Source organism: Phlebotomus papatasi, chromosome 4 (assembly GCF_024763615.1).
Source record: "Phlebotomus papatasi isolate M1 chromosome 4, Ppap_2.1, whole genome shotgun sequence".
In the NCBI taxonomy this organism is placed as follows: domain Eukaryota; kingdom Metazoa; phylum Arthropoda; class Insecta; order Diptera; family Psychodidae; genus Phlebotomus; species Phlebotomus papatasi.
Window position 1 is genome coordinate 729,318 of NC_077225.1, and position 21,283 is coordinate 750,600.

The 21,283-nt window shown below is 38.0% G+C and overlaps 2 protein-coding genes across 2 annotated transcripts; one reads left to right on the forward strand and one right to left on the reverse strand.

The window, feature by feature from the left end:
- Positions 1-252: 252 nt before the first annotated feature.
- LOC129808445 (uncharacterized) lies at positions 253-2,379 on the reverse strand. Its single transcript, XM_055858222.1, has one exon. The coding sequence runs from the start codon at positions 2,377-2,379 to the stop codon at positions 253-255; it is 2,127 nt and encodes a 708-aa protein (XP_055714197.1).
- Positions 2,380-11,835: 9,456 nt separating this feature from the next.
- LOC129808446 (uncharacterized) lies at positions 11,836-20,585 on the forward strand. Its single transcript, XM_055858223.1, has 3 exons — positions 11,836-12,130; positions 12,334-12,475; positions 20,291-20,585. The coding sequence occupies exons 1-3, from the start codon at positions 11,836-11,838 to the stop codon at positions 20,583-20,585; spliced, it is 732 nt and encodes a 243-aa protein (XP_055714198.1).
- Positions 20,586-21,283: the final 698 nt, after the last annotated feature.

The window sequence follows — 21,283 nt, forward strand, 5'->3', positions numbered from 1 at the left end:
TGTGGTGAATTCCTCGTATGTAAGAGCAGTGTCACCAAGGATTCTCTTGAGATGATATTTTGCGGATTTTACCCCTGCTTCCCATATGCCTCCGAAGTGGGGTGCATATGGCGGGGTGAATTTCCATTCAATTTGAAGGTTGGTGGCGTAACGATGTGCCTTTTCTCCTGCGTCTTCGATAGATGCTTGCAGCTCTTTTGTAAGTGTGTTTTTGGCACCCACAAAGTTTCTGCCGTTGTCGCTGTATATTATTTATGGTTTTCCTCTTCTTGCGATGAATCTCTTCAGAGCTGCCAAGAAGGCTTCTGTTGATAAATCGCTCACATATTCGAGATGAGTTGCTTTTGTGGCCAGACAAACGAATAAAGCGATGTATCCTTTGTACGTTTTGATTCCTCTGGTTTTTGAGCATTTTGTGGAGAACGGACCAGCATAGTCAATACCCGTGGTTGTGAATGGTGCGCTTGGTCTTACTCGATGATCGGGGAGGTTTCCCATCAGTTGATTGTGCTGTGTTGCTTTTTGTTTGAAGCAGGCAAGGCATTTGTGAATGATTTTGTTAATGCCACTTTTAGCATAAATAATCCAGTATTCTTGTCTGAGTGTGTTTAACATAAGCTGTGTTCCTCCGTGTAATGTAATATCGTGAGTGTACTGGATTATCAACTTTGTGAAATGCGAATTCTTGGGTAGAATAATTTGATGCTTGGCATCATAGTCGAGGTTGGAGTGTTGCAGTCTACCTCCTACTCGTAGTCCTACTCGTAGTTCGAGGAACGGTGAGAGTGAAAGAATTTTGCTGTTTGAGGGAATTGGTTGATTCTTTTGAAGGCAGTTTATTTCCCTTTTGAAGTGTGTTTCTTGGATTCTGCGAATTAATGTTGTTTTTGCTTCTTTGTATTCTTCATCACTTATTTTGCCGGTTTTCTTCATCGCTTTGTTCTTTAGATTGTTGAAGAAGCGTTTAAGCAGTGCTGTAACTCTGATTAAGTGAGTAAGGGAAGAGAATCTTGTAATGTTCTCGTCCTCTGATTGTGGTTCTTCCTTCTTGCGAGGTGTCTCTATAATTAACGCCGTTACTTCTGCGGTTTTGAAGTCATCTAAGGTGAAGATTGTGTTTTGAGCTTGTTTTATTTGCGCCATAAAGGCTTGATAATGTTCATCGACGATTTCTATGGGCCAGTGCTGTTTGTTTTTCTTCAACCATGTGGGACCGTTCCACCATTGTTTGTCGTTAAGCAGTTTTTCAGCTTTTATTCCTCTTGATGCTGCATCAGCTGGATTTTCTGCACTTCTTACGTGATTCCAATTTGCTTGCGGTATGAGATTTTGTACCTTTGATACTCTGTTCGCAATGTAGGTTTCCCAGGTGGTTGGTGGTTTGGCGATCCATGCTAGCGTGATTTCTGAGTCACTCCATGCATATACTTCAGGTTTATTGATTTGCAGTGCTTCCAGTACATTGTGCAGGAGGTTTGCTAGCAAGACTGCTGCATTTAGTTCCAATCTTGGTAATGTTACCTTGTTTTTGAGTGGAGCCACCTTTGTTTTGGCTGCAATAAGATGTATATGAACGCGTCCTTGTTCATCGACTGATCTTGTGTAGACTACTGCTGCGTATGCTTTTTGTGACGCGTCACAGAATCCATGCAGTTGTGTAGTGTTGTTAGTGTGTATCCATCTGGGTATTCTCACTGAATCCAACTGTCGGAGCTCTATCATGAGTGATGACCATTCTTTTTGTGTGTCTGATGGTGTGGGGTCATCCCAATTTAGCTCCTGATTCCAGAGTTCTTGCATGAGGATCTTTGCTCGAACTGTGATCGGTGCTAGCCAACCGATGGGGTCGAAGATTGATGCAATGCTTGGTAGGAGTTGCCTTTTCGTAATTCCATGGTAATCACGTGGATTGAGACTGAACGTGAATTCGTCTGTTCGTTGATTCCATTCTATTCCCAGTGCTTTGATATGCTCGTCAGTACCAATTTGGATGTTTTCAGGAATTGCTCTTTGATCTGGTTGGAGATGTGCCGTAAGTTCTGCTGTGTTTGATACCCATTTTCTCAGGTTGAAGCCTCCTTTCGCAAGAAGGTTGATCAGGTCTTTTTGCAATTGGCGAGCTTCATTAATAGTTTTAGCATCAGTCATCAGATCATCTACGTAGAAGTCTTCTCGTAGTGTTTTTGAAGCTTTGGGGAAATTGAGTTCTTCTTGATTTGCGAGCTCTTGTAGACATCGTACTGAGAGATAGGTTGCCGGTCCTGTTCCGTAAGTCACTGTGTTGAGGGTGTATTCTTTTACAGGCATGTTCTTGTCCTCTCTCCAGAGGATTCGCTGAAAGTTCCTATCTTCTTCTCGCACTAGTATCTGACGAAACATTTTTTCGATATCTCCCATTATGACAAATTCGTGTTTTCCCCATCTCATGACGATATGAGTCAAGTCTGATTGTAATTTGCTGCCTGTGTGCAACACGTCATTTAAAGAAACACCTGTTAATGTCTTGCAGGAGGCATCGAAAACAACCTGTTCAGTGGCAGAGCTGATAAAGGGGAAGTGTAGGGATGTGCTCCCGTGAGCTAGGACCCAATTTAAGGAGCGTGTATCGCTACACTTGAAATGGGGGGAGAAGAATAATTTCAGGAGCGCAAAGCGTCTCACAAAAATTATTCTTGGGAGGAATATCTTACTCAATGTTGATGTCTCTGGTAACTCCTTCGGCTACTTAGTCCTCTGGAGTTTATCTTCTAGGGATTGTAGAAGTCTTACTTCTCTCAACTTCACTTAACTGCTTGTCTTGACCTCTTTCTCTTAAAACTCCTACAGCATCGCCCAAATATGGGTTTCTATGCTTAGCTCCGCAATGAGAAGTCTTCGGGGTTTTATGATCAAAAGGTGTCTTTATTCGGCATAATTGCCTATTTATACAAAGGTACTTAGTACTAAAATATACAAATTGAGGTGGGAGAAAATTGGGGAAAAAGTGCATAAAAGTGCACGCCTCCGAAAGTGTAGGGAGAAATGGGAGAAATTAATTTCATATATAATGACTAGGCAAATTCAATCGGTTGTGTATATCTACACAGTCACATGTATAGATATACTGACCTATGGTAAAGTTAAGAAAAAACATTACAACTTTAATTGTTAATATTCAGCAAACTATTGACAGTTAATTAATGAAACTTCTTGTGCGTATATTTAAAAAGTAGTAAAAATACTTTAGTTGGGGATTTATTAATTAAATATATATTATTTCCGCACAAGATCGGATTAAAGATGAGATAAATTAGCGAAAGCCATGTTCAGGTCTGAACATCTTGGGGCCGGAACGGGCGAGAAGATGATGATGTTCACTCCACTCAGGATAATGTTGATTTGGATGTCCAACACGATTTCTTTAAGAGTGATGAAGCTTTGTTGTACGATGTCCTTGGGAATTGAAGACCTCTTCTTCGTAGTAGGCTCACATGATTTTGTATGATCAATTACGTATTGTACTCGACAATATGTTGAAATTTTATATAAATGCAAGAAGATCAAATACTTTTCTTCCTGCATATTGTTGGCACTAACTTGATGTCAAGCCAAATGATTATAGTGGAATTAGGAAGCTATGATTTGAATGAAGCATTCACCACTAGATTTATATTAGTAGACTTATTGTCTGGAACTGCCTCAATGAAGTATCCGAAAAATATTATCAAAATCAACTTGTGACATTGATAATTTAGAAATCCTTATCATTTACTGATTTATATTGAAGCTTCCTTGATGTTCACAGATGTGAACTGCTCCGATATTTTCACTTGTAGAGTTAATCTACCACGCAAATGAAATGCGTATTGATGTTTGGGTTTGCATGAAGAGTAATCGTGAACTCTAACTGCAACTTGCATACAGCTTTTCAGCTTGAAGCTTTGAAAAATCTGATGATATAGCATCTCCGTTGAATATTCAGTTGTTAATCGATGATGATAATCTAAATGATGAATCCCTCACAGTTTCACCCTAATGTTGATAAACTGCATCTTATCTTGTACTAGTCCAAAAGATTGATGACTGCTTGAACCGCAATCTTGAAATAGTCTATCTATATTACAGCATCATAAAGTTTTTACTTTTAAAGATACATGGATTGCTTCCACCAAGATCATTTATTGCATAACAAGCTATACACTTTAACTGCAATTCTGGGGTGCATTTTTCCATGCGATGATAAACAGATCACATAAAAGAGAACTGCTTCCTTTGGACTAAAGCTTCAATGCCAATTGATTATGGTCTTTAGGTCTGATCCTCATAGTTTTAAATTGTGACTGAATTAGCTCATTTATTTTTAATTAATTAAAAATAGGACAACGCAATATACCTTGCATCTTTCTTGTTGTCAATAAATTATTTTGAAAATAGAAATTTCTCTATCCTTCAAGAATGTCGCTGCTATGGCTTAACTATGTCAAACACTATTCAATTATTTTGCATTGTTAAAAAAGCTTTAATGAAAGTCCTTGCGTGGATTAGAAAAGAAAATGATTCAATAAAAATATTAAATTGCCCAGAGGATTATCATTGAAAAATCTTTCCCCTCAGGAAGTCTCCCAAATCCACAATAATTAAAAATATTTGGAATTATTTATTTGAAAAAAATGTTCGGGTAATATCTGTCAATCTGAAAAAGGTAATCCTTTCCGAAGGAAATTTGCCAAAACCACAGAACAAAAGGATTGAATAGAAAACAGATTATTTTACGTTCTCATTTCCTTCACTATAGCTTCTACGACTTCCATTTCTTCGTAGTAAGTTAAAGGAACTAAAGAAAATGACATTTCCATTGCAATTCTATCTGCTGCTTTTAAATGCTCATCCTCTTTATCTGGCCATTCGGATTCTGATCGTCGTAGCCACGAAGGACCTGCTACCCATTGTTTGATTTTCTTTGAGTGGGATGGACGGATACCTTGTCCCACCCATGATACAGGATTTTCCTGAATTTCATTCCAACGAGATTTGTCGGTTAATTCATGAATTTTTGCTACTCTGGAGGATACAAAACCTAACCAAGTAGATGAATCTTGAGCGATCCATGCCAATACTTCTCGCGAACTTGTCCAAGCAAATTTATCGATCTTATCAAGATTCATGGTTTGCTCTATCATTTGCATAAGTTCTGCCGACAAAAGAGCTGCTCTTAATTTTAATCTTGGCAAAGTTGTATTACTTGTGATAGAACACATAAGTGATTCTACAGCAATTAGATGCACTGATTGAATATCGTTGCGAAGAATCCGTGCATAGACAACCGCTGCAAGCTCTGTCTCGGAAGCATCGGAAAATGCGTGAAGTTGTACTTCAGCGCCAGAAGAAAAATCAATGTATCTTGGAACTTTGATCATTTCAATTCCTGGGAACGTTTGTATGAGCGTTCTCCAGTCTTTGAGAATATCCTTGGGCAACCTTGAATTTTTAGGTGTGTTAGAACAACCCAGTCGTCTTCTTATATGCTTGGCATATGAAACGACCGGAGCCAAACATCCCAAAGGATCAAACATGGAAGTAATATCCGAATGGATCTTACTTGCGGTAATTTTACCAATTGAAAGAAAATTAGTTTTGTATTTAAAATTGTCCGTTAGTGGACACCAAACAGTATCAAATGCACTGCTTGCATTACGATCAGCAACATTTAATTTCTTATATCTTTTCTGAGATTGTGAAATTATTGAAAGCAGTTCCCGAGAATTGTTCGGTAATGTTCGAATTTTCATGAATTCATTTTGTAACAATAAGTCGCGAGGATTAAATGTTACCAGGTTTAAAGGATCTACTCCCATTATTGTGTTATTGACATAATAATCCTTGAACGCTGCGGTTGCAAGAGTTTCTGGAGTACGATTTTGAAATAGGCTCTGATGTCTTGAGTGTCCCTGATGTACACTTCTATTTTTCTTGAATGACGTCAACCTTAAAGAGAGTTTTGTCTTTTTGGGACGCGAAAAGCATGAAATCTGAAATACTGTTTCTTTCTGCGTCGAGTAATAAAGTGGAATATTAATATTGTTTTTCCTTTGCTGATTAAAATTAGGGTCCGAACTTTCCCAAGAAAATCTGTTGTCTTTATGAACCAACTGATAACCTGGCGGCACCCAATTAATTTGGGATGGGAGCTGATGTCTCAAATATTCCAGAGAATATGCGTTGTCTTTATGAACCAACTTGTTCCCTGGATGCATCCCGGAAATTTGAGGTGGGCACTGATGTCCCAAAGAGTGATTGCTTTTATGAACCACGGTTGGATCTTCTGATGACAACCAAGTATTTTTAGGATTGCAAAGAAATCCTGAATTATTGAATAACTCAATATTGTAATTATCAATCGTATATCCCGCTTCTATCCAATTAAAATTTGAACGAACTGACTGTCCTACATACCCGAAGGATACATTGTCATAGTGAACCAATGATTGTCCCAATGGCAAGGAAAGTTTTTTATTAAACCCGAAGGAAACATTGTCGTAGTGAACCAATGTTTGTCCCGATGGCAAAGCAAGCTTTTTATTAAACCCGAAGGAAACATTGTCGTAGTGAACCAACGTTTGTCCCGATGGCAAAGAAAGCTTTTTATTAAACCCGAAGGAAACATTGTCGTAGTGAACCAATGTTTGTCCCGATGGCATTAATTGTTCTGAGCATTTATATCCCGAGAATTTCTCTGAATTTCCATTGTCTTTTTGAACCAATGAATGTTCAGAGGATTTTTCAATTTGAGAGGGATATTGACTTTTTGTGAGTCCTGGAAGAACTATGTTGTCTTTTTGAACCAACGAATGTCGCGATTGCACCCTTTGTACCGGGTATTGATATTCCAAGAGCTCCAATGAAACTGCATTGTCTTTGCGAACCAACGAACTTTCTGGAAGACCCTCATTTTGAGAAACATTTTGTGAAATTTCTTCTACCTGATGCTCATTGAAATGTGTCTCTTCTATATGAGACGTGAATAGTGCGGGTGGAGACTTACCTCCCTTCACTGAAAAGTTTGGATTTTGCTGCCCATAGGGCGAATTTGGGATTTCAGATTGATCTTCGTAAATTGTTAAATTTAAATCTTTCTCTTCTGAAATATTTTCAAGAGATCCAAGATCAATGAGCTTGCGCTCAATTGATGATTTCATTTCAAAATATAACGATTTTATCGAATGGAAAATACTCTTAAAATAATTATTATCATCGTTGAATGAACTTCTCTTAAGTTCTTTGTGGTTCATATAAAAGCTAATCCAAGCATTTTCAAGCTTGCTGAGTCGATCAAGTAATATTTCCCTAGTCTTAAAATAAGAGATTTCTTCATTGTGTGTCACAAATAAAGACTGTATTTCACCCGCCAAAATTGCTTGATCATCGATTTTGCTCCTCACACATTCCATTGTGTCGTTTTATGTGCGAAAAGTGCAGACGTGAAAAATGTGTTATGACGCGATCGATGGGGAAAAAGTGAAAATTTAAGTGAAATTCCAATTATTTGTCTTACCAAAGGTCAGAAAATAATCTACTTGTGGCTTTTTTCACTTAGAAAAGACGCAACTTGGCTCCGGCGGATTTTGCACTCTACCGGCTGGCGATTGATTAGAATTGTTTGAGACTTTGAGTCAAAGGATTCCTCTCCCACGCAAGTTACACCAAAACCAAAACAATTTCTATTTTGCCGAATTTTTATCGAATTTTTACTTATATCAGTCTTCGATTAATTTTGCAGCATCTGCAAGCTGGAAGCTGCAATGACGAATTGATTTATGGTGAGAGATTTCTATTTTATTCCTAGAAATTTGCAAGATATTATCCGGGAATTAATAGGTGATACAAGATGTACCAAAAAAAAAATTAAAGTTTTATCAAAATGAAGAAAAAAAATCTCGCGATTTCTGTAAGTAATATATTAAAATTGTCCTCTAAGGGATGACAAATAAGTGAATTCAAATTATCCTTGGAAGGATTAGAATCTTGAATAAATCGCGGAATCTTTAAATTAGTATTAATCGCGGTTCAATCACAATGAAAGACGGAAAAGGCAACTAAAAAACCATAATCTGTCCTTAATGAAGGGGCGAAGGACCAATGTTCAGTGGCAGAGCTGATAAAGGGGAAGTGTAGGGATGTGCTCCCGTGAGCTAGGACCCAATTTAAGGAGCGTGTATCGCTACACTTGAAATGGGGGGAGAAGAATAATTTCAGGAGCGCAAAGCGTCTCACAAAAATTATTCTTGGGAGGAATATCTTACTCAATGTTGATGTCTCTGGTAACTCTTTCGGCTACTTAGTCCTCTGGAGTTTATCTGCTAGGGATTTTAGAAGTCTTACTTCTCTCAACTTCACTTAACTGCTTGTCTTGACCTCTTTCTCTTAAAACTCCTACAGCATCGCCCAAATATGGGTTTCTATGCTTAGCTCCGCAATGAGAAGTCTTCGGGGTTTTATGATCAAAAGGTGTCTTTATTCGGCATAATTGCCTATTTATACAAAGGTACTTAGTACTAAAATATACAAATTGAGGTGGGAGAAAATTGGGGAAAAAGTGCATAAAAGTGCACGCCTCCGAAAGTGTAGGGAGAAATGGGAGAAATTAATTTCATATATAATGACTAGGCAAATTCAATCGGTTGTGTATATCTACACAGTCACATGTATAGATATACTGACCTATGGTAAAGTTAAGAAAAAACATTACAACTTTAATTGTTAATATTCAGCAAACTATTGACAGTTAATTAATGAAACTTCTTGTGCGTATATTTAAAAAGTAGTAAAAATACTTTAGTTGGGGATTTATTAATTAAATATAAATTATTTCCGCACAAGATCGGATTAAAGATGAGATAAATTAGCGAAAGCCATGTTCAGGTCTGAACACAACCCTTGTTTTGGTTGTTGTACTGGAGGGTTTAAAAACAGCGTGGTGTGGAAGATAGTATTGGCCTTTGTTGTCATTAGCTTCGGACATATGGCCAAGCTCAATGTATTCCTTCATGAATTTGTGATATTCTTCGTTCAGAATTTCATCCTTTTCCATGCGTCTTTCAACGCTAAAAAATCTGGACGTTGCTCTGTCCTTCGAATTTCCTAGCATTGTGGGAGATTTTCTGAATGGTAGTGAAACTGTAAATCTTCCTGAATCATCACGATGAACATGTTGTTTGAATTGTTTTTCGCAATCTTCGTTTGGCGTGATATCTTCTTCCTTGTTTGTTTCCATATCCCAGAAACGTCGGAGGTTATCATCAATTTCTTGCATTGAGATGAGACTGATGATATTGTTTCTTGATGGTGTGCTCGCTGGAGCTTCTCCGAATATGATCCAACCAATGTTTGTTTCCTGTGCAATGATGTCGTCTTTGTCATGTTTGTGAATTTCTGCCTTTATGATTTTTGAATAAAGATTTATTCCAAGGATGAGATCTATTGGCCCAGGAATGTTAAATGTTGGATCTGCTAGAATCATATTGTTGTTGATGTGTTTAGTTGCTGTTGCACTAATTGATCTTGATGGCATCATGCCCGTGAAATCGTGGTTTGATCTGTAATTCCACTGAATATTTTGAGATGCCTGCACTGGCTTGGCCAATGCCTTGAATTGGTGCATTGATTTTTTGTCTTGGAAGTGCAAGATTTTGCACTGCTTCTTCTGAAATGAATGTTTCAGCTGAGCCTGTATCAACCAAAGCTCGAAAAATGTCCCATCGTCCATTGTGGGCACGAATTTTTATGAGAGCTGTAGGGAGAATTTTCTGTTTCGGTTTGACATAGAGGGAAATAACATCTTTTTGGTGATTTGTCCTCTTGATCAGGTTCGTTTTCTTGAACATCAGAGTGGTGAGCTGAGGTGCTTGGTTGTGATTCTCCCTGCTCTTTTTTTGCCTTATTGAAATGTAGAAGGGTGTTATGTTTCCCATTGCATTGTTTGCAAGTTTTTGTGCTTGAACAATCCTCATATCTATGGTGAGACGATAAGCAATTGTAACATAATTTGTGTTGCTTAACTTGATCTTTTCTCTGTTGTGGTGTGAGATCTTTAAATTTTTTGCACATGAAAATTTTGTGTGGGGCGTTGCAAATTTCACATGCACTATTAGTGCTGATATGAAAATTTTTCTTATTGTCTTTTGGCTGTGCCCCATTCTGTTGTTGCTTTTTTGGTTTGTTTTCATTATTGCACTTTTGCAATATTCTGTGCCGATTTTTGAGGAATGTTAACACTTCATTGATTGATGGTATACTCATGGGATTTATCAAAGATTGTTCAAAAATGCGTAGAGATTCATTATCCATGTTATGGAGCATATGAGCTGTGAGTAAAATCTCAAGAGTTTGTGCACCCATAGTCTTCAATCCTTTGTAGCATTGAAGTGTTTTGTTGTGTAGATCGATGATTTCTTGAGCTGACCGAAAATTCACCTTCTTTTGATCTAACACAAGTGCTGTGTAGGCTAGAATGATTTGCCGTTGGTCATCATATCTTTGCTTCAAAATATCCAATGCTTCTTGGTAGCTGTCTTCTTGTAGCTTGAGATCTGAAATTAATTCTTTTGGCTCTCCTTCCAAATAATTGTTTAAATATTGTAATTTTTCCACGTTGGAAATGCGTTGATTTTTGTCTATGACGCTTTCAAATAGCTGGATCCAATTTTGCCACTTCTTGAGATCACCGGTGAACTTCTCAATGGATATTGGTGGCAATTTTGGTGCTGTTCCCCTGTAATCCATTCCTTGATATGGATACGGAGTTGGAAAGTATGGGTATCCCTGGAAGTGAGGAAACCCTGTAAAATCCTGCGGTGGATTCTGAGGATTTGGAGGATGCCACTGACTCAGTGAAAGAATGAAGAGAACTTTTGGACAATTTTCTAGAGACATCACACTGAGCCTAAAGTCGCGACACAACACTGGAGTATTGTACACGAACCTTAAGGACAAGATACCTATTTTAGATAAGTCAAATGTGATCTACAAAATCCCATGTGAATGCGGTAGATCATATATTGGGAGAAGCTCACAGAAATTATCTACACGTATTAAACAACACAAACTCACAACCAGAGACATCACGAAAGAGTCTTCATCACTTGTACGCCACATGCGAGAACAGGACCCCAGATTTGATTTCGATGACGTATCAATTCTGGACGAGGCACAATATTCCCACCAGTTGAACGTCATGGAGTGTTATTATATTCAACTCTATCGAACGGGATCAGTCAATTGTCGCCAGGAGGGAGCTGAGCTGCACAATTGCTACAGTCCAGTGATCTGGGAGGCGTCCAGAAGATTGTTGCTCTAAGTGTTTAGTTTCTCTGTGACAGTTTATGGGTTTTTTTCCTTATTAGTCCTGAATGTGTAACTGTTTTACCTTGACTAAGGTGTCTAGCATGTTAGAGTGAGTTTTGGTTGAATTTTTCATTTTTCAATTTAGTTTTTTTTTCGTTAAACTTTCAAATATTTTCAATTATTTTATTAGAGTCAATAGTCCAGTTAGTTTTCATTGTTTTTCAATTAACTTTTAATCGTTTCTACATATTTATTTTTCTATTCAATTTTTTTTTCTGTCACAGAGCCTGATTATGGTATTAAATATACCGAAACGTTGCTGATTAGCATAAAATAGACGCTGTTTAAATTCTGTACTGCATTCCGAACCCCCCCCCCCAAGTCATTCTACAATTCTCAGTCGTTAAATTATTTTCATAAAAATGTGAAAGCTCGATTGAATAGAAATTCCTCAAACATTTATAAGTCTATTCTCAGGTCTATTCTCAGGTCTATTCTCAATTACATGGAGTAGCTATGGGGTCGCCAATTAACCCCATCATTGCAGATATTGTGATGCAACGCGCAATAGAAGAAACTCTGAAAGGGAATATGCTGAGAATTCTATTTATTAAGAAATATGTCGATGATCTCTTACTTGCGGTGCACAAAGATGATGTTAATGATGTCCTACAGCAGTTCAATTCTTTCCATCCTCGTATCCAATACAAAATGGAAATTGAAGATAATGGTGTCATTCCCTATCTGGATACGGTGGTGCACCGGATATCGGATGGAGAGAACCTGAGGACTTCATGGTACTCGAAGGCATGTGCGTCACATCGCATGTTAAATTTTCACAGTGGTCACGCGCAGCATGTTGTCCTCAATGTTGCCAAAAATTTTATTAAAAGAGTACACACCCTCACATCAGAAACAAACATTGATAATTCTAGAAGGATACATGCTCACCTGAGACTCAATGATTTCCCGGAAAGAGTAATTAGATCCTTATGACTCAACATACCACACCAGATCCACCACGACAGAGAGAGAGAGAATCACCAACGATTTACCACTCGATCACGTACATTCCGGGAGTCTCAGAAAGGATTAGAAGAATTGTAGGAGAGACCCTAAGGACACGGAGTGGCTTTCCGGACTGTAGGGAAGAATCGTAGATTTTTTACCATGGTAAAAGATCCAATTCCTCAGGAACTCCGTTCCAGTGTTGTGTATTGCATTCCGTGTGGGGGATGTGATAAAGTGTATATCGGAACGACATCACAGTACCTAAAAAATAGAATTAACCAGCATAAAAGGGATTGCAGACCACCGATCAAAAATGAAGGAATTACCGCACTCTGCAACCACACCTCGAATACTGGACACAAATTTAAATTTGAAGAAGTGTCCATCCTAGACATGCACCCACATCACGGAAAAAGGGAGATTATCGAAGCACTCCACATCCAAAAACATAATGAAAACACCGTCAATAAAAAGGGCGATGTTTACATTAGCACTATTTACGCGAACATCATTGGCATGCAAGCAGAGAGGGGAAACTCTGATGAAAGAATCGATGAACGAGAGGAGAGAACATGATGCGTGAAAGAGATGGAAGATCACAGTGAAAGAGGGGATAACACAAAAGAAAATTATTTACAGAAAGCGCCAAATCACATCCGTACCTAAGAAAAATTGTTCAAAAGTTGAAAATCAGCGGAAACAATTTCCTGAAAAAAGCATTCCCAATTGATAAACTGAAAGTGATGACATTGCTCAATCCCACACAAAATAACGATCCTCATAAAGTACAAAAAACATAGTTTAGTCGAGTGAGTAAAAATTTGAATTGTCCAAAGAAAAAGCGACCTTGTATTTTAAATGTAATTTTTTAAATAAATGTAAAAATCCTTGTAGCCACTGAAGAAGGTCCACATCCTGGACCGAAAGCTCTGGGAAAGATGAAAGCAGTGTTTTTCTGTGTGAAGTGACTTCAAATCCACTGGCCACCACCGGAGAGTCCCCTATCAAGGTCAATATATCTATACTACATTATCATAGAAATACCGCCGCATAAAATATTTTTTGCTTATGCATAATATATTCAAGTAAATTTCCCCACATATTCTTGGGCGTGCACTTTCGTTCATTTTTCACTCTCCCACTTTCTCCCAATTTTCCCACTTTTTCCCATGCACCTTTTCAGTGCAATTAATTGATATAAAAACCCGAATTATTTTCAATAAATGCCTTTTTTCGAGCATTTTCCATCCGAAAATTTCTAAAGGGAGCCAAGCATAGAAGCCCAATATTGGGTGATGCTGCAGGAGGAAATTGTTAGAAAAGTCTTTGAGTGAAGCCAACAGTCTATTCTTTATTGTGTCAAGGAGCCCTAAGTAGGGAAATTTATCGACACCAGGAAGCGATTATCAAGGAGAGAAAGCAAGAAGCTAAGAAGAAGACAACAAGAGTGAGTAAAAAGAGTAAGAGAATTTTTCCTCTCGGAATAATCTTAGTGAGGAGATTTTGCGCTCCTAAGATCATTCTTTTCCCCCCAATTTAAGTCTAGCGGTAAACCCGCACCTTAAATTGGGTCCTGCTCACGGGAGCACCCTTCCCAATACAACCCCCTAATTAGCTCTGCCACTGAACAATTATTGAGCAGTGTGTGATTTTAAGCGCACTTACGGTTTTAAGATTGAGCTGCGCGTTTTTAGTACATTCTTAACCGTTTTATGATGCAGCTGTGCATATATTTCAGCCAAGTTTTTACCGCTTTGTTATTCATTTTTGCGTTTTTTCAGTAAATTATGTACCGCTTCAGCACAATTTTAACGATTTTATAATTCACTTGTGCATAAGATAACATAAGATTTTGCCAGGAGTCGGTTCTCCACTTCGGATATTCCGATGCATCCAGGCCACCAATTGGGCCCCTTATGCTTCTCCACTCCTATTCTATCTTATCCCCCGATACGGGTAGACGCTCTATATCGCAGCTCTGTGGGCAATCAGTGCCGCTACTGTACCACAGTATCCCTTCTCGGTGTGTGTTTGGGATCAGTGACAGCGAATATTTGTATCGACTGAAGTACCACTTTCACATCGAAACTCGTTCTCGTACCAGCCTCTATTGTATAGGCGGTTCACTTTTTTTTGCCAATATGCACCATTGACATTACTATTCATTCATTCACTGGACAAATTCAAAGCCGATAATGATGAGAAATCTTTTTCTGCTGCTGCTCAGCTTTGAACCCAAGACCTCGCAGTCGTAGAGCTACTACGCTATCCACTGACCTACTCGAGGTTCTTCCTTCACTTGTGCATACTTTCAGCCAAATTTTATCCGTTTTGTTATGCAGATATGCGTGTTACTCTTGGCCGTTTTATAATTCAATTCAATTAATCAAAAAGTGACAATTAATTTTTTTTACGAATGCTTCATAATCTCTGACATGTAGTGTGATGTTATAATATCGTAAATTCTTTGCGACCCGTCTTCTTTTGGCAACACTGCTTTTTTACTTGAGTAGTGCGTGTTTTATACTAAATCTTGAGATTTTTATTATAAATGTTTGAGGAATTTCTATTCAATCGAGCTTTCACATTTTTAAGTACCAGAGGCTCTATATTGTTCCAATATTTTTTGTGGATTGACAATTGTCTCAAAGTAAGGCACTCTGTTACCAAACCTCATGCGAAGCGTGCGAAATGCGAGCAAAAATCCCTAGATCCGTTTCTCTACTTTTTCGATCTTCTTTACTACGTAGGTATATAGATGTCTAATTTTATCTGAGACACTTTACAATATTTACTTTCGGCTCCACTGTCTACGGGATTTGAAGTTTTTTCATGAGGTATGCTAGTCTTTGGTTTAGATGAATAAAATTAGAAAATTAAAATGTTTCTTTGACAAATTTTAAAACATATTGAATGATCCTGTTTGATTTTTCAAATATCTTGGGTAACTTTGGAAAAATTCATGAAAATTTGAAAAATTTCTAAAATTTGAAGAATTGTTGAAAAGCATTTTCTTGAAAATCAACATTGATTTTATGATGTTATATTAGTTTTTTGTTCAGATTACTTGAAAATTTCAATCCATATAGAATGAAATTTTTCGTCTTTTCAAATAGTATGTTGTTCCAGCAAAATTTCACAAAAATTTCCAAAATTTCATGAAATTTTCATAAAAGTTTCCTTGAAACTTAACGTTGATTACATGATGCATGTTAGCTTTTATATTAAGTGAGGACAAAACGAAAATTAGAAAATCAAAAATTTTATAGTTTCCTGAAAATTTTATCAAAATTTCAATTCATATTAAATCTATTTTTTCGACATTTCAAATAGTTTTGGTGATCCAACAAAATTTCATGAACACTTCCAAAATTTCATGAAATTTTCTTTAAAAAAATCTTGAAAACTTCCGTTGATATTATGATGCATGTTAGTTTTTATATTAAGTGAGTAAAAAAGGAAAGTCAAAAATATCTAGAAAAGTTAATGAAAATTTCATAAAAAATTCAATTCATATTGAATGAATTGTTTCGACATTTCAAATGGTTTAGGTTGATGGTTGGTGGATGGACTCAAAATCCGTCCAGTTCTGGAAGAAGGATGAGCAAAAAGCAATGGAATTCCCTGTCCAGAAGAATGCTGGGGATAGTCACCATGTGGATGGACCAAGAATCCGTCCAGTTCTGGAAAAGGGATGAGCAAAAAGCAACGGAACTCCCTGTCCAGAAGAGTGTCGGGGATAGTCACCATGTAGATGGACTAAGAATCCGTCCAGTTCTGGAAAAAGGATGAGCAAAAAGCAAGGGAACTTCCTGTCCAGAACAGTGCTGGGGATTGTTACCATGTGGATGGACTCAAAATCCGTCCAGTTCTGGAATAAGGATGAGAAAAGGCAAGAGAATCCCTTTCTAGAAGAATGCTGGGGATAGTCACTATGTAGATGGACTCAAAATCCGTGCAGTTCTGGAAGAAGGATGAGCAAAAAGCAAGGGCATTCCCTGTCTAGAAGGATGCTGGGGATAGTCACCATGTAGATGGACTAAGAATCCGTCCAGTTCTGGAAGAAGGATGAGCAAAAAGCAAGGGATCTTTCTGTCCAGAACAGTGCTGGGGATATTCACATTTAGATGGACTAAGAATGCGTCCAGTTCTGGAAGAAGGATGAACAAAAAGCAAGGGAAATCCCTGTCCAGAAGAATGCTGGGAATAGTCACCATGTAAATGGACTCAAAATCCGTCCAGTTCTGGAAAAGGGATGAGCAAAAGCAAGGGAACTCCCTGTCCAGAAGAATGCTGGGGATAATCACCATATGGATGGACTCAAAATCCGTCAAGTTCTGGAAGAAGGATAAGCAAAAAGCTTGTCTGTAGCAAATCTGAAGCAAAATCTGTACAGTTCTGGAAGAAGGATAAGCAAAAAGCAATGGAACTCCCTGTCCAGAAGAATGCTGGGGATAGTCACCATGTGGATGGACTCAAAATGCGTCCAGTTCTGGAAGAAGGATGAGCAAAAAGCAAGGGAAATCCCTGTCCAGGAGAATGCTGGGGATAATCAACATTTGGATGGACTCAAAGTCCGTCCAGTTCTGGAAGAGGAATGAGGAAAGAGCAAGGGAACTCCCTGTCCAGAACAGTGCTGGGGATAGTCACCATGTGGATGGACTCAAAATCCGTCCAGTTCTGGAAGAAGGATGAGCAAAAAGCAAGGGAAATCCCTGTCCAGCAGAATGCTGGGGATAATCAACATTTGGATGGACTCAAAATCCGTCCAGTTCTGGAAGAGGAATGAGCAAAAAGCAAGGGAACTCCCTGTCCAGAAGAATGCTGGGGATAGTCACCATGTGGATGGACTCAAAATCCGTCGAGTTCTGGAAGAAGGATGAGCAAAAACAAGGGTATTCCCTGTTCAGAAGAGTGCTAGGGATAGTCACCATGTAGATCATGCAGATGGACTGAGCAGAATATGTCCAGTTTTGGTGAAAAAGATTAGGAAACTCTGTAGAAATAGTTCCCAGGAATAGTCTTTTTGTGAATGTTACAATTTTTTAGGAGTTGTAGAAATGATGGAGAATGTTTGGTTTTCGTTATATAAAACAAGATTGCTGTGGTTTAAAATTCTACCTGAAACACTGAGAAAACGAGTAGTGTAAATTTTGAACCCGTTCTGGTCTCTAGGTTTTGGTGTAGACCCCTTGAGAAGTCGCTATAGAAAATAGTCCACTTCTCCTCTCAGCGTCTCAATTTCAAACTGCCCCACATTCAAGGATGTCCAACTTACCCCAACTAAAACATAAACATCTTCTTAAACAGAACTAAAAAGCATCGTTCTTCTCTCTTTCTCATTTTCTCTCTCATATCACCGGCGCGTCGAGCGGGCGAGTATCGATCGGCAAAAGTCGTTGGGCTTCGAGATACCTATCGGTGACTTGTATGTATGAGTTAAATTGTCTAGTTTTCGTCTATGATAATATGAAGGAGTCGTTGGATGCTCCCACATTTTCTTAGTGTTTCGCTAATTTCTTAAGTTTTTGTGAAGAAATAACTTTCAATTTATTTACAACAAGTGATTTTTAACATATAGCGATTAAAAACTAGTGAAACACGCTCAGTTCCCTATCGACATTCAGAGAGGCAATAGCCGCACCAATGCGAGAGCTTTAAAATTCTTATCAAATACATTTAAACCTCTACCTATAGTTCAATTTGTATATGTACCAATCTGTGCTACACATACAGGAGTCGTTATTAAACTAATTTACTTTTAATTACTGCAATTATAAATACCCTTGTCAGTAGTTAAAAAGATTTGTTACCTTCATATATCACTATTGCTTTCTTCTTTTTATCTCTTGCATTTTTTTGTATGTTAACTAAAACTTTCAAAAAGGTTGCTTTCACAATTTAATTCCATTGCAGTTCAATTTAAGAAGTAATTTCCACATTGCGCTCAAAGTTTTCTTTCCTGTCAATTTTATAAAATGTTCCACTGTAAACAAAACTTTTGCTCTATTGTAATTACTGTCTTTCTAAGCATAGAATTAACAAATTCGATTGATTTAATTTGTGAACATTTGACAAAGCAAAACATAAGTAACTTTCACGTAACTAAATGCAAAAAAGAGCCAGGCCTAATATTTTTAAGAATCAATAAAAAATGCAATACATTAAAAATATTCGACCAGTTAATTATGATACGGAAGACCTTAAGAAGACTTCTTGGGAGCATTATTTTGTTGGAGTACACATTATTGCATGTTACTTACCCTAATAATATTACACAGAAAGTATTAGACTAGTGAAGAGATAAAAAGCTTACGACGTATCCTACAAAATTGACTATCACTAATTAAATTTGCTTTAGTTTACCTTAGTCATGCCGTGATTTTGTATTAATAACGGGATTTGATGAAATATTCAACAAATGTCAGTATGTAAACTTAATATCAGTATGCAGTTATACAATAAGTTCATGGCATTTCAATCATTTGATGCCCGAGTGCCTCTCTAATACGGGTGACATCTCGGTCCCAAATGTCCGGATTTGTGAAGGTTTGCTGTACAGATACAATGTACATGTACAGCAACGTAATGTTATAACATGTTATAACATGAACAATTTTTGAATTTTCATTTTTGATTCAAATTAACATTTTCTAGTAATTCGAAATTTGCGACGAATTTCCAGACGTATGCCACTTGTGTGCGTGTATGTGTTTCATAGCACCTCCCTCCTATCATTTTTTTTTCCATTAAAATCGCTGAGTGAGTATCTGGCCTCGAAACGAAGTAGTTGATCTGTAAGTTGAGTGAGGTGAGGAAGAACTAGCGAGAATCTTTGGCTACTGTAAGGGGACTCCAATTACTGTGTATTGAGCTAAATTGCTCACAGGAACCACATTAGCTCAGACTTCTAATCCGTGAGAAAGATCATCGAAGATCACCGTAACTGAGTGAATTCAATAATGGGCCCAACCGGTAAACGATTAATCTCAGGGGGATTCGGCGTGGGATCTCATTAACAGTTCTCTGAAATCATCATCTACAGGAGATTTTGTCTTAGAATCTCCCTATCATCACCCTGCAAGGACTATTTCACTCTGGAAGGAAGCTCCTGGAAACCCACTTAAATTCGGATGAGCCTCACTCAATTTGTATGTAGAATGCCCTTCCCTTTTCCTCAAAAAGAGAGTTACAAACTAGTTTAAAGTCAATTCGCATTAAATTTGATTAACACAGAATCAAGCGGATTATGCAAATGAGTTCTTACGGTTCTTTAAATTAAATTTCTTAAAGTAATTCTAAATGTTTGAAATAAATGAAGACTAAAGTTTCTAAGCAAAATAAATCATTGTTGCAATGTCTTATATTAGAAGTTAAATTAATAAAAAAAAACATAAACCAAACAATATGTGTTGGAATTTACTTTAATGTGTGTTCAGTCGATGAACATAAATGATTAAAATAAACAAATATGTAAACATAAATAAATATTGTTATTGGATTAGAATAGAAATATTGTGATGTTATTAAAGCAAATGAAGCACTTATTGATATAAGGTATTAAGAATAACCGTTGGGTTAATTTAAACACGTTAGCATAAATCCTGGCAATATTTCCAATTTCCCCATAATTTCCCCTCAATATCAAAAATGTTAAAATAAGCATAAAATTTTGTATAAAAGACGAATAAATTTGGCAATAAAACAGTTCATCATTGACCGAGAAACCTTGTGTTTTACATTGCTCCATCAAGCCACCTTAGTTTATCGGGAGAAATCCCTGAGGAGAACTCTAAGTGCCAGAACCAGCAGCCTAAAGAGAAGGAAGCTTACCAGATCCGGAGAAGAAACCTGCAGAAAAGGAGCCTATATCTAGGAAGGACCCCCTGACTGGGAAGCTGAGATATTCCAGCTTGAGGAGGAAACCCTGGTGAAGTTGCGATACCTCTTTGACGTCCAGACGAGACCTTGTGGGAATCCCAGAGGACCGTGTGACGTTCCGGAAGCATAAATATACAGTCCACACTACGCCAGTGCAGTCGGCCAGCCAGCCGCCGCCAGAGCACAAGGAACCGCCGCCGGTTCACTCAGCCGGTACATTCCAAGGGTATATAAACATCGCCAGAGCAGCCAGTCATCCAACCGCTGCCAAAGCAGGCCAACCCACCGTCAGAACAGCCAGTCAGTTGTTGCCACGGCATCCCAGCAAGGCCATATCAGACGGCACTTCCATCGCCGCCAGAGCGCCAAAGTAATCCACCAGAAGCAGCCAGAACACGCTGCCAGGGCATCAGAAGCCGCCATCAAAATCTTAGGAGAATTGTGGCAATGTCAGGTTGCACGATGGGACCTATCATCGCTACATCGTTGAGGCTAAGCCCAGTTTGCGATTTGGAACTCGCATTCTTGAATATTCGGAGCTTTGTACCAGTCAGTGGGAGATTGCTTAATTACAGCGTGATGTGGCATATAGTAGGAGGTGGAGTTGATCTCTTCTGGACGTACCTTCTCAAAGAAATTGAGATCGAAATTCTCCTGCATCGCTGTGTGGTATTGGACCTTAATCTCTGGCTTGTTAGATAGGCGTTTTTCGAGAAGCAGAAATTGTTTGGTGGCATTGGGGAGATTATTGTGCAATCGAGTTACACTCGGGCGGAAAGGAATGTGAAAAATATACTGTCCAGTGCCATCGCGGGTAGTGGTTTATTCAAGGGGGAGATATTAGCTTGGAAGTGGTGTACACTGAGGTGGAAGTACTGCGGAAGTGGAAGTCTCAAAAAATTCGATGATTTTTGAATTTTTCATTTAATTTCATTAGAAAAAGTGCTAGGACGCATATAGCACAATTAGGGCTTGTCCTGGAGAACTAAATTTATACAGTTTTTAATCAGAATTATTGTAAATTCCTCATCAAAATTCTCGTTAAAAAATTCAAATATCGTTTAACTACCGC

Excerpts from the sequence above, each read along its gene's own strand:
- LOC129808445 (XM_055858222.1), bottom strand. The coding sequence starts at position 2,379 with ATGTTTCGTCAGATACTAGTGCGAGAAGAAGATAGGAACTTTCAGCGA.
- LOC129808446 (XM_055858223.1), top strand. The coding sequence starts at position 11,836 with ATGGGGTCGCCAATTAACCCCATCATTGCAGATATTGTGATGCAACGC. Across the intron at positions 12,131-12,333 it reads TTCATGGTACTCGAAGGCAT|ATCCACCACGACAGAGAGAG; the intron begins GTGCGTCACATC and ends ATACCACACCAG. Across the intron at positions 12,476-20,290 it reads CCGGACTGTAGGGAAGAATC|ACGAGACCTTGTGGGAATCC; the intron begins GTAGATTTTTTA and ends TTTGACGTCCAG.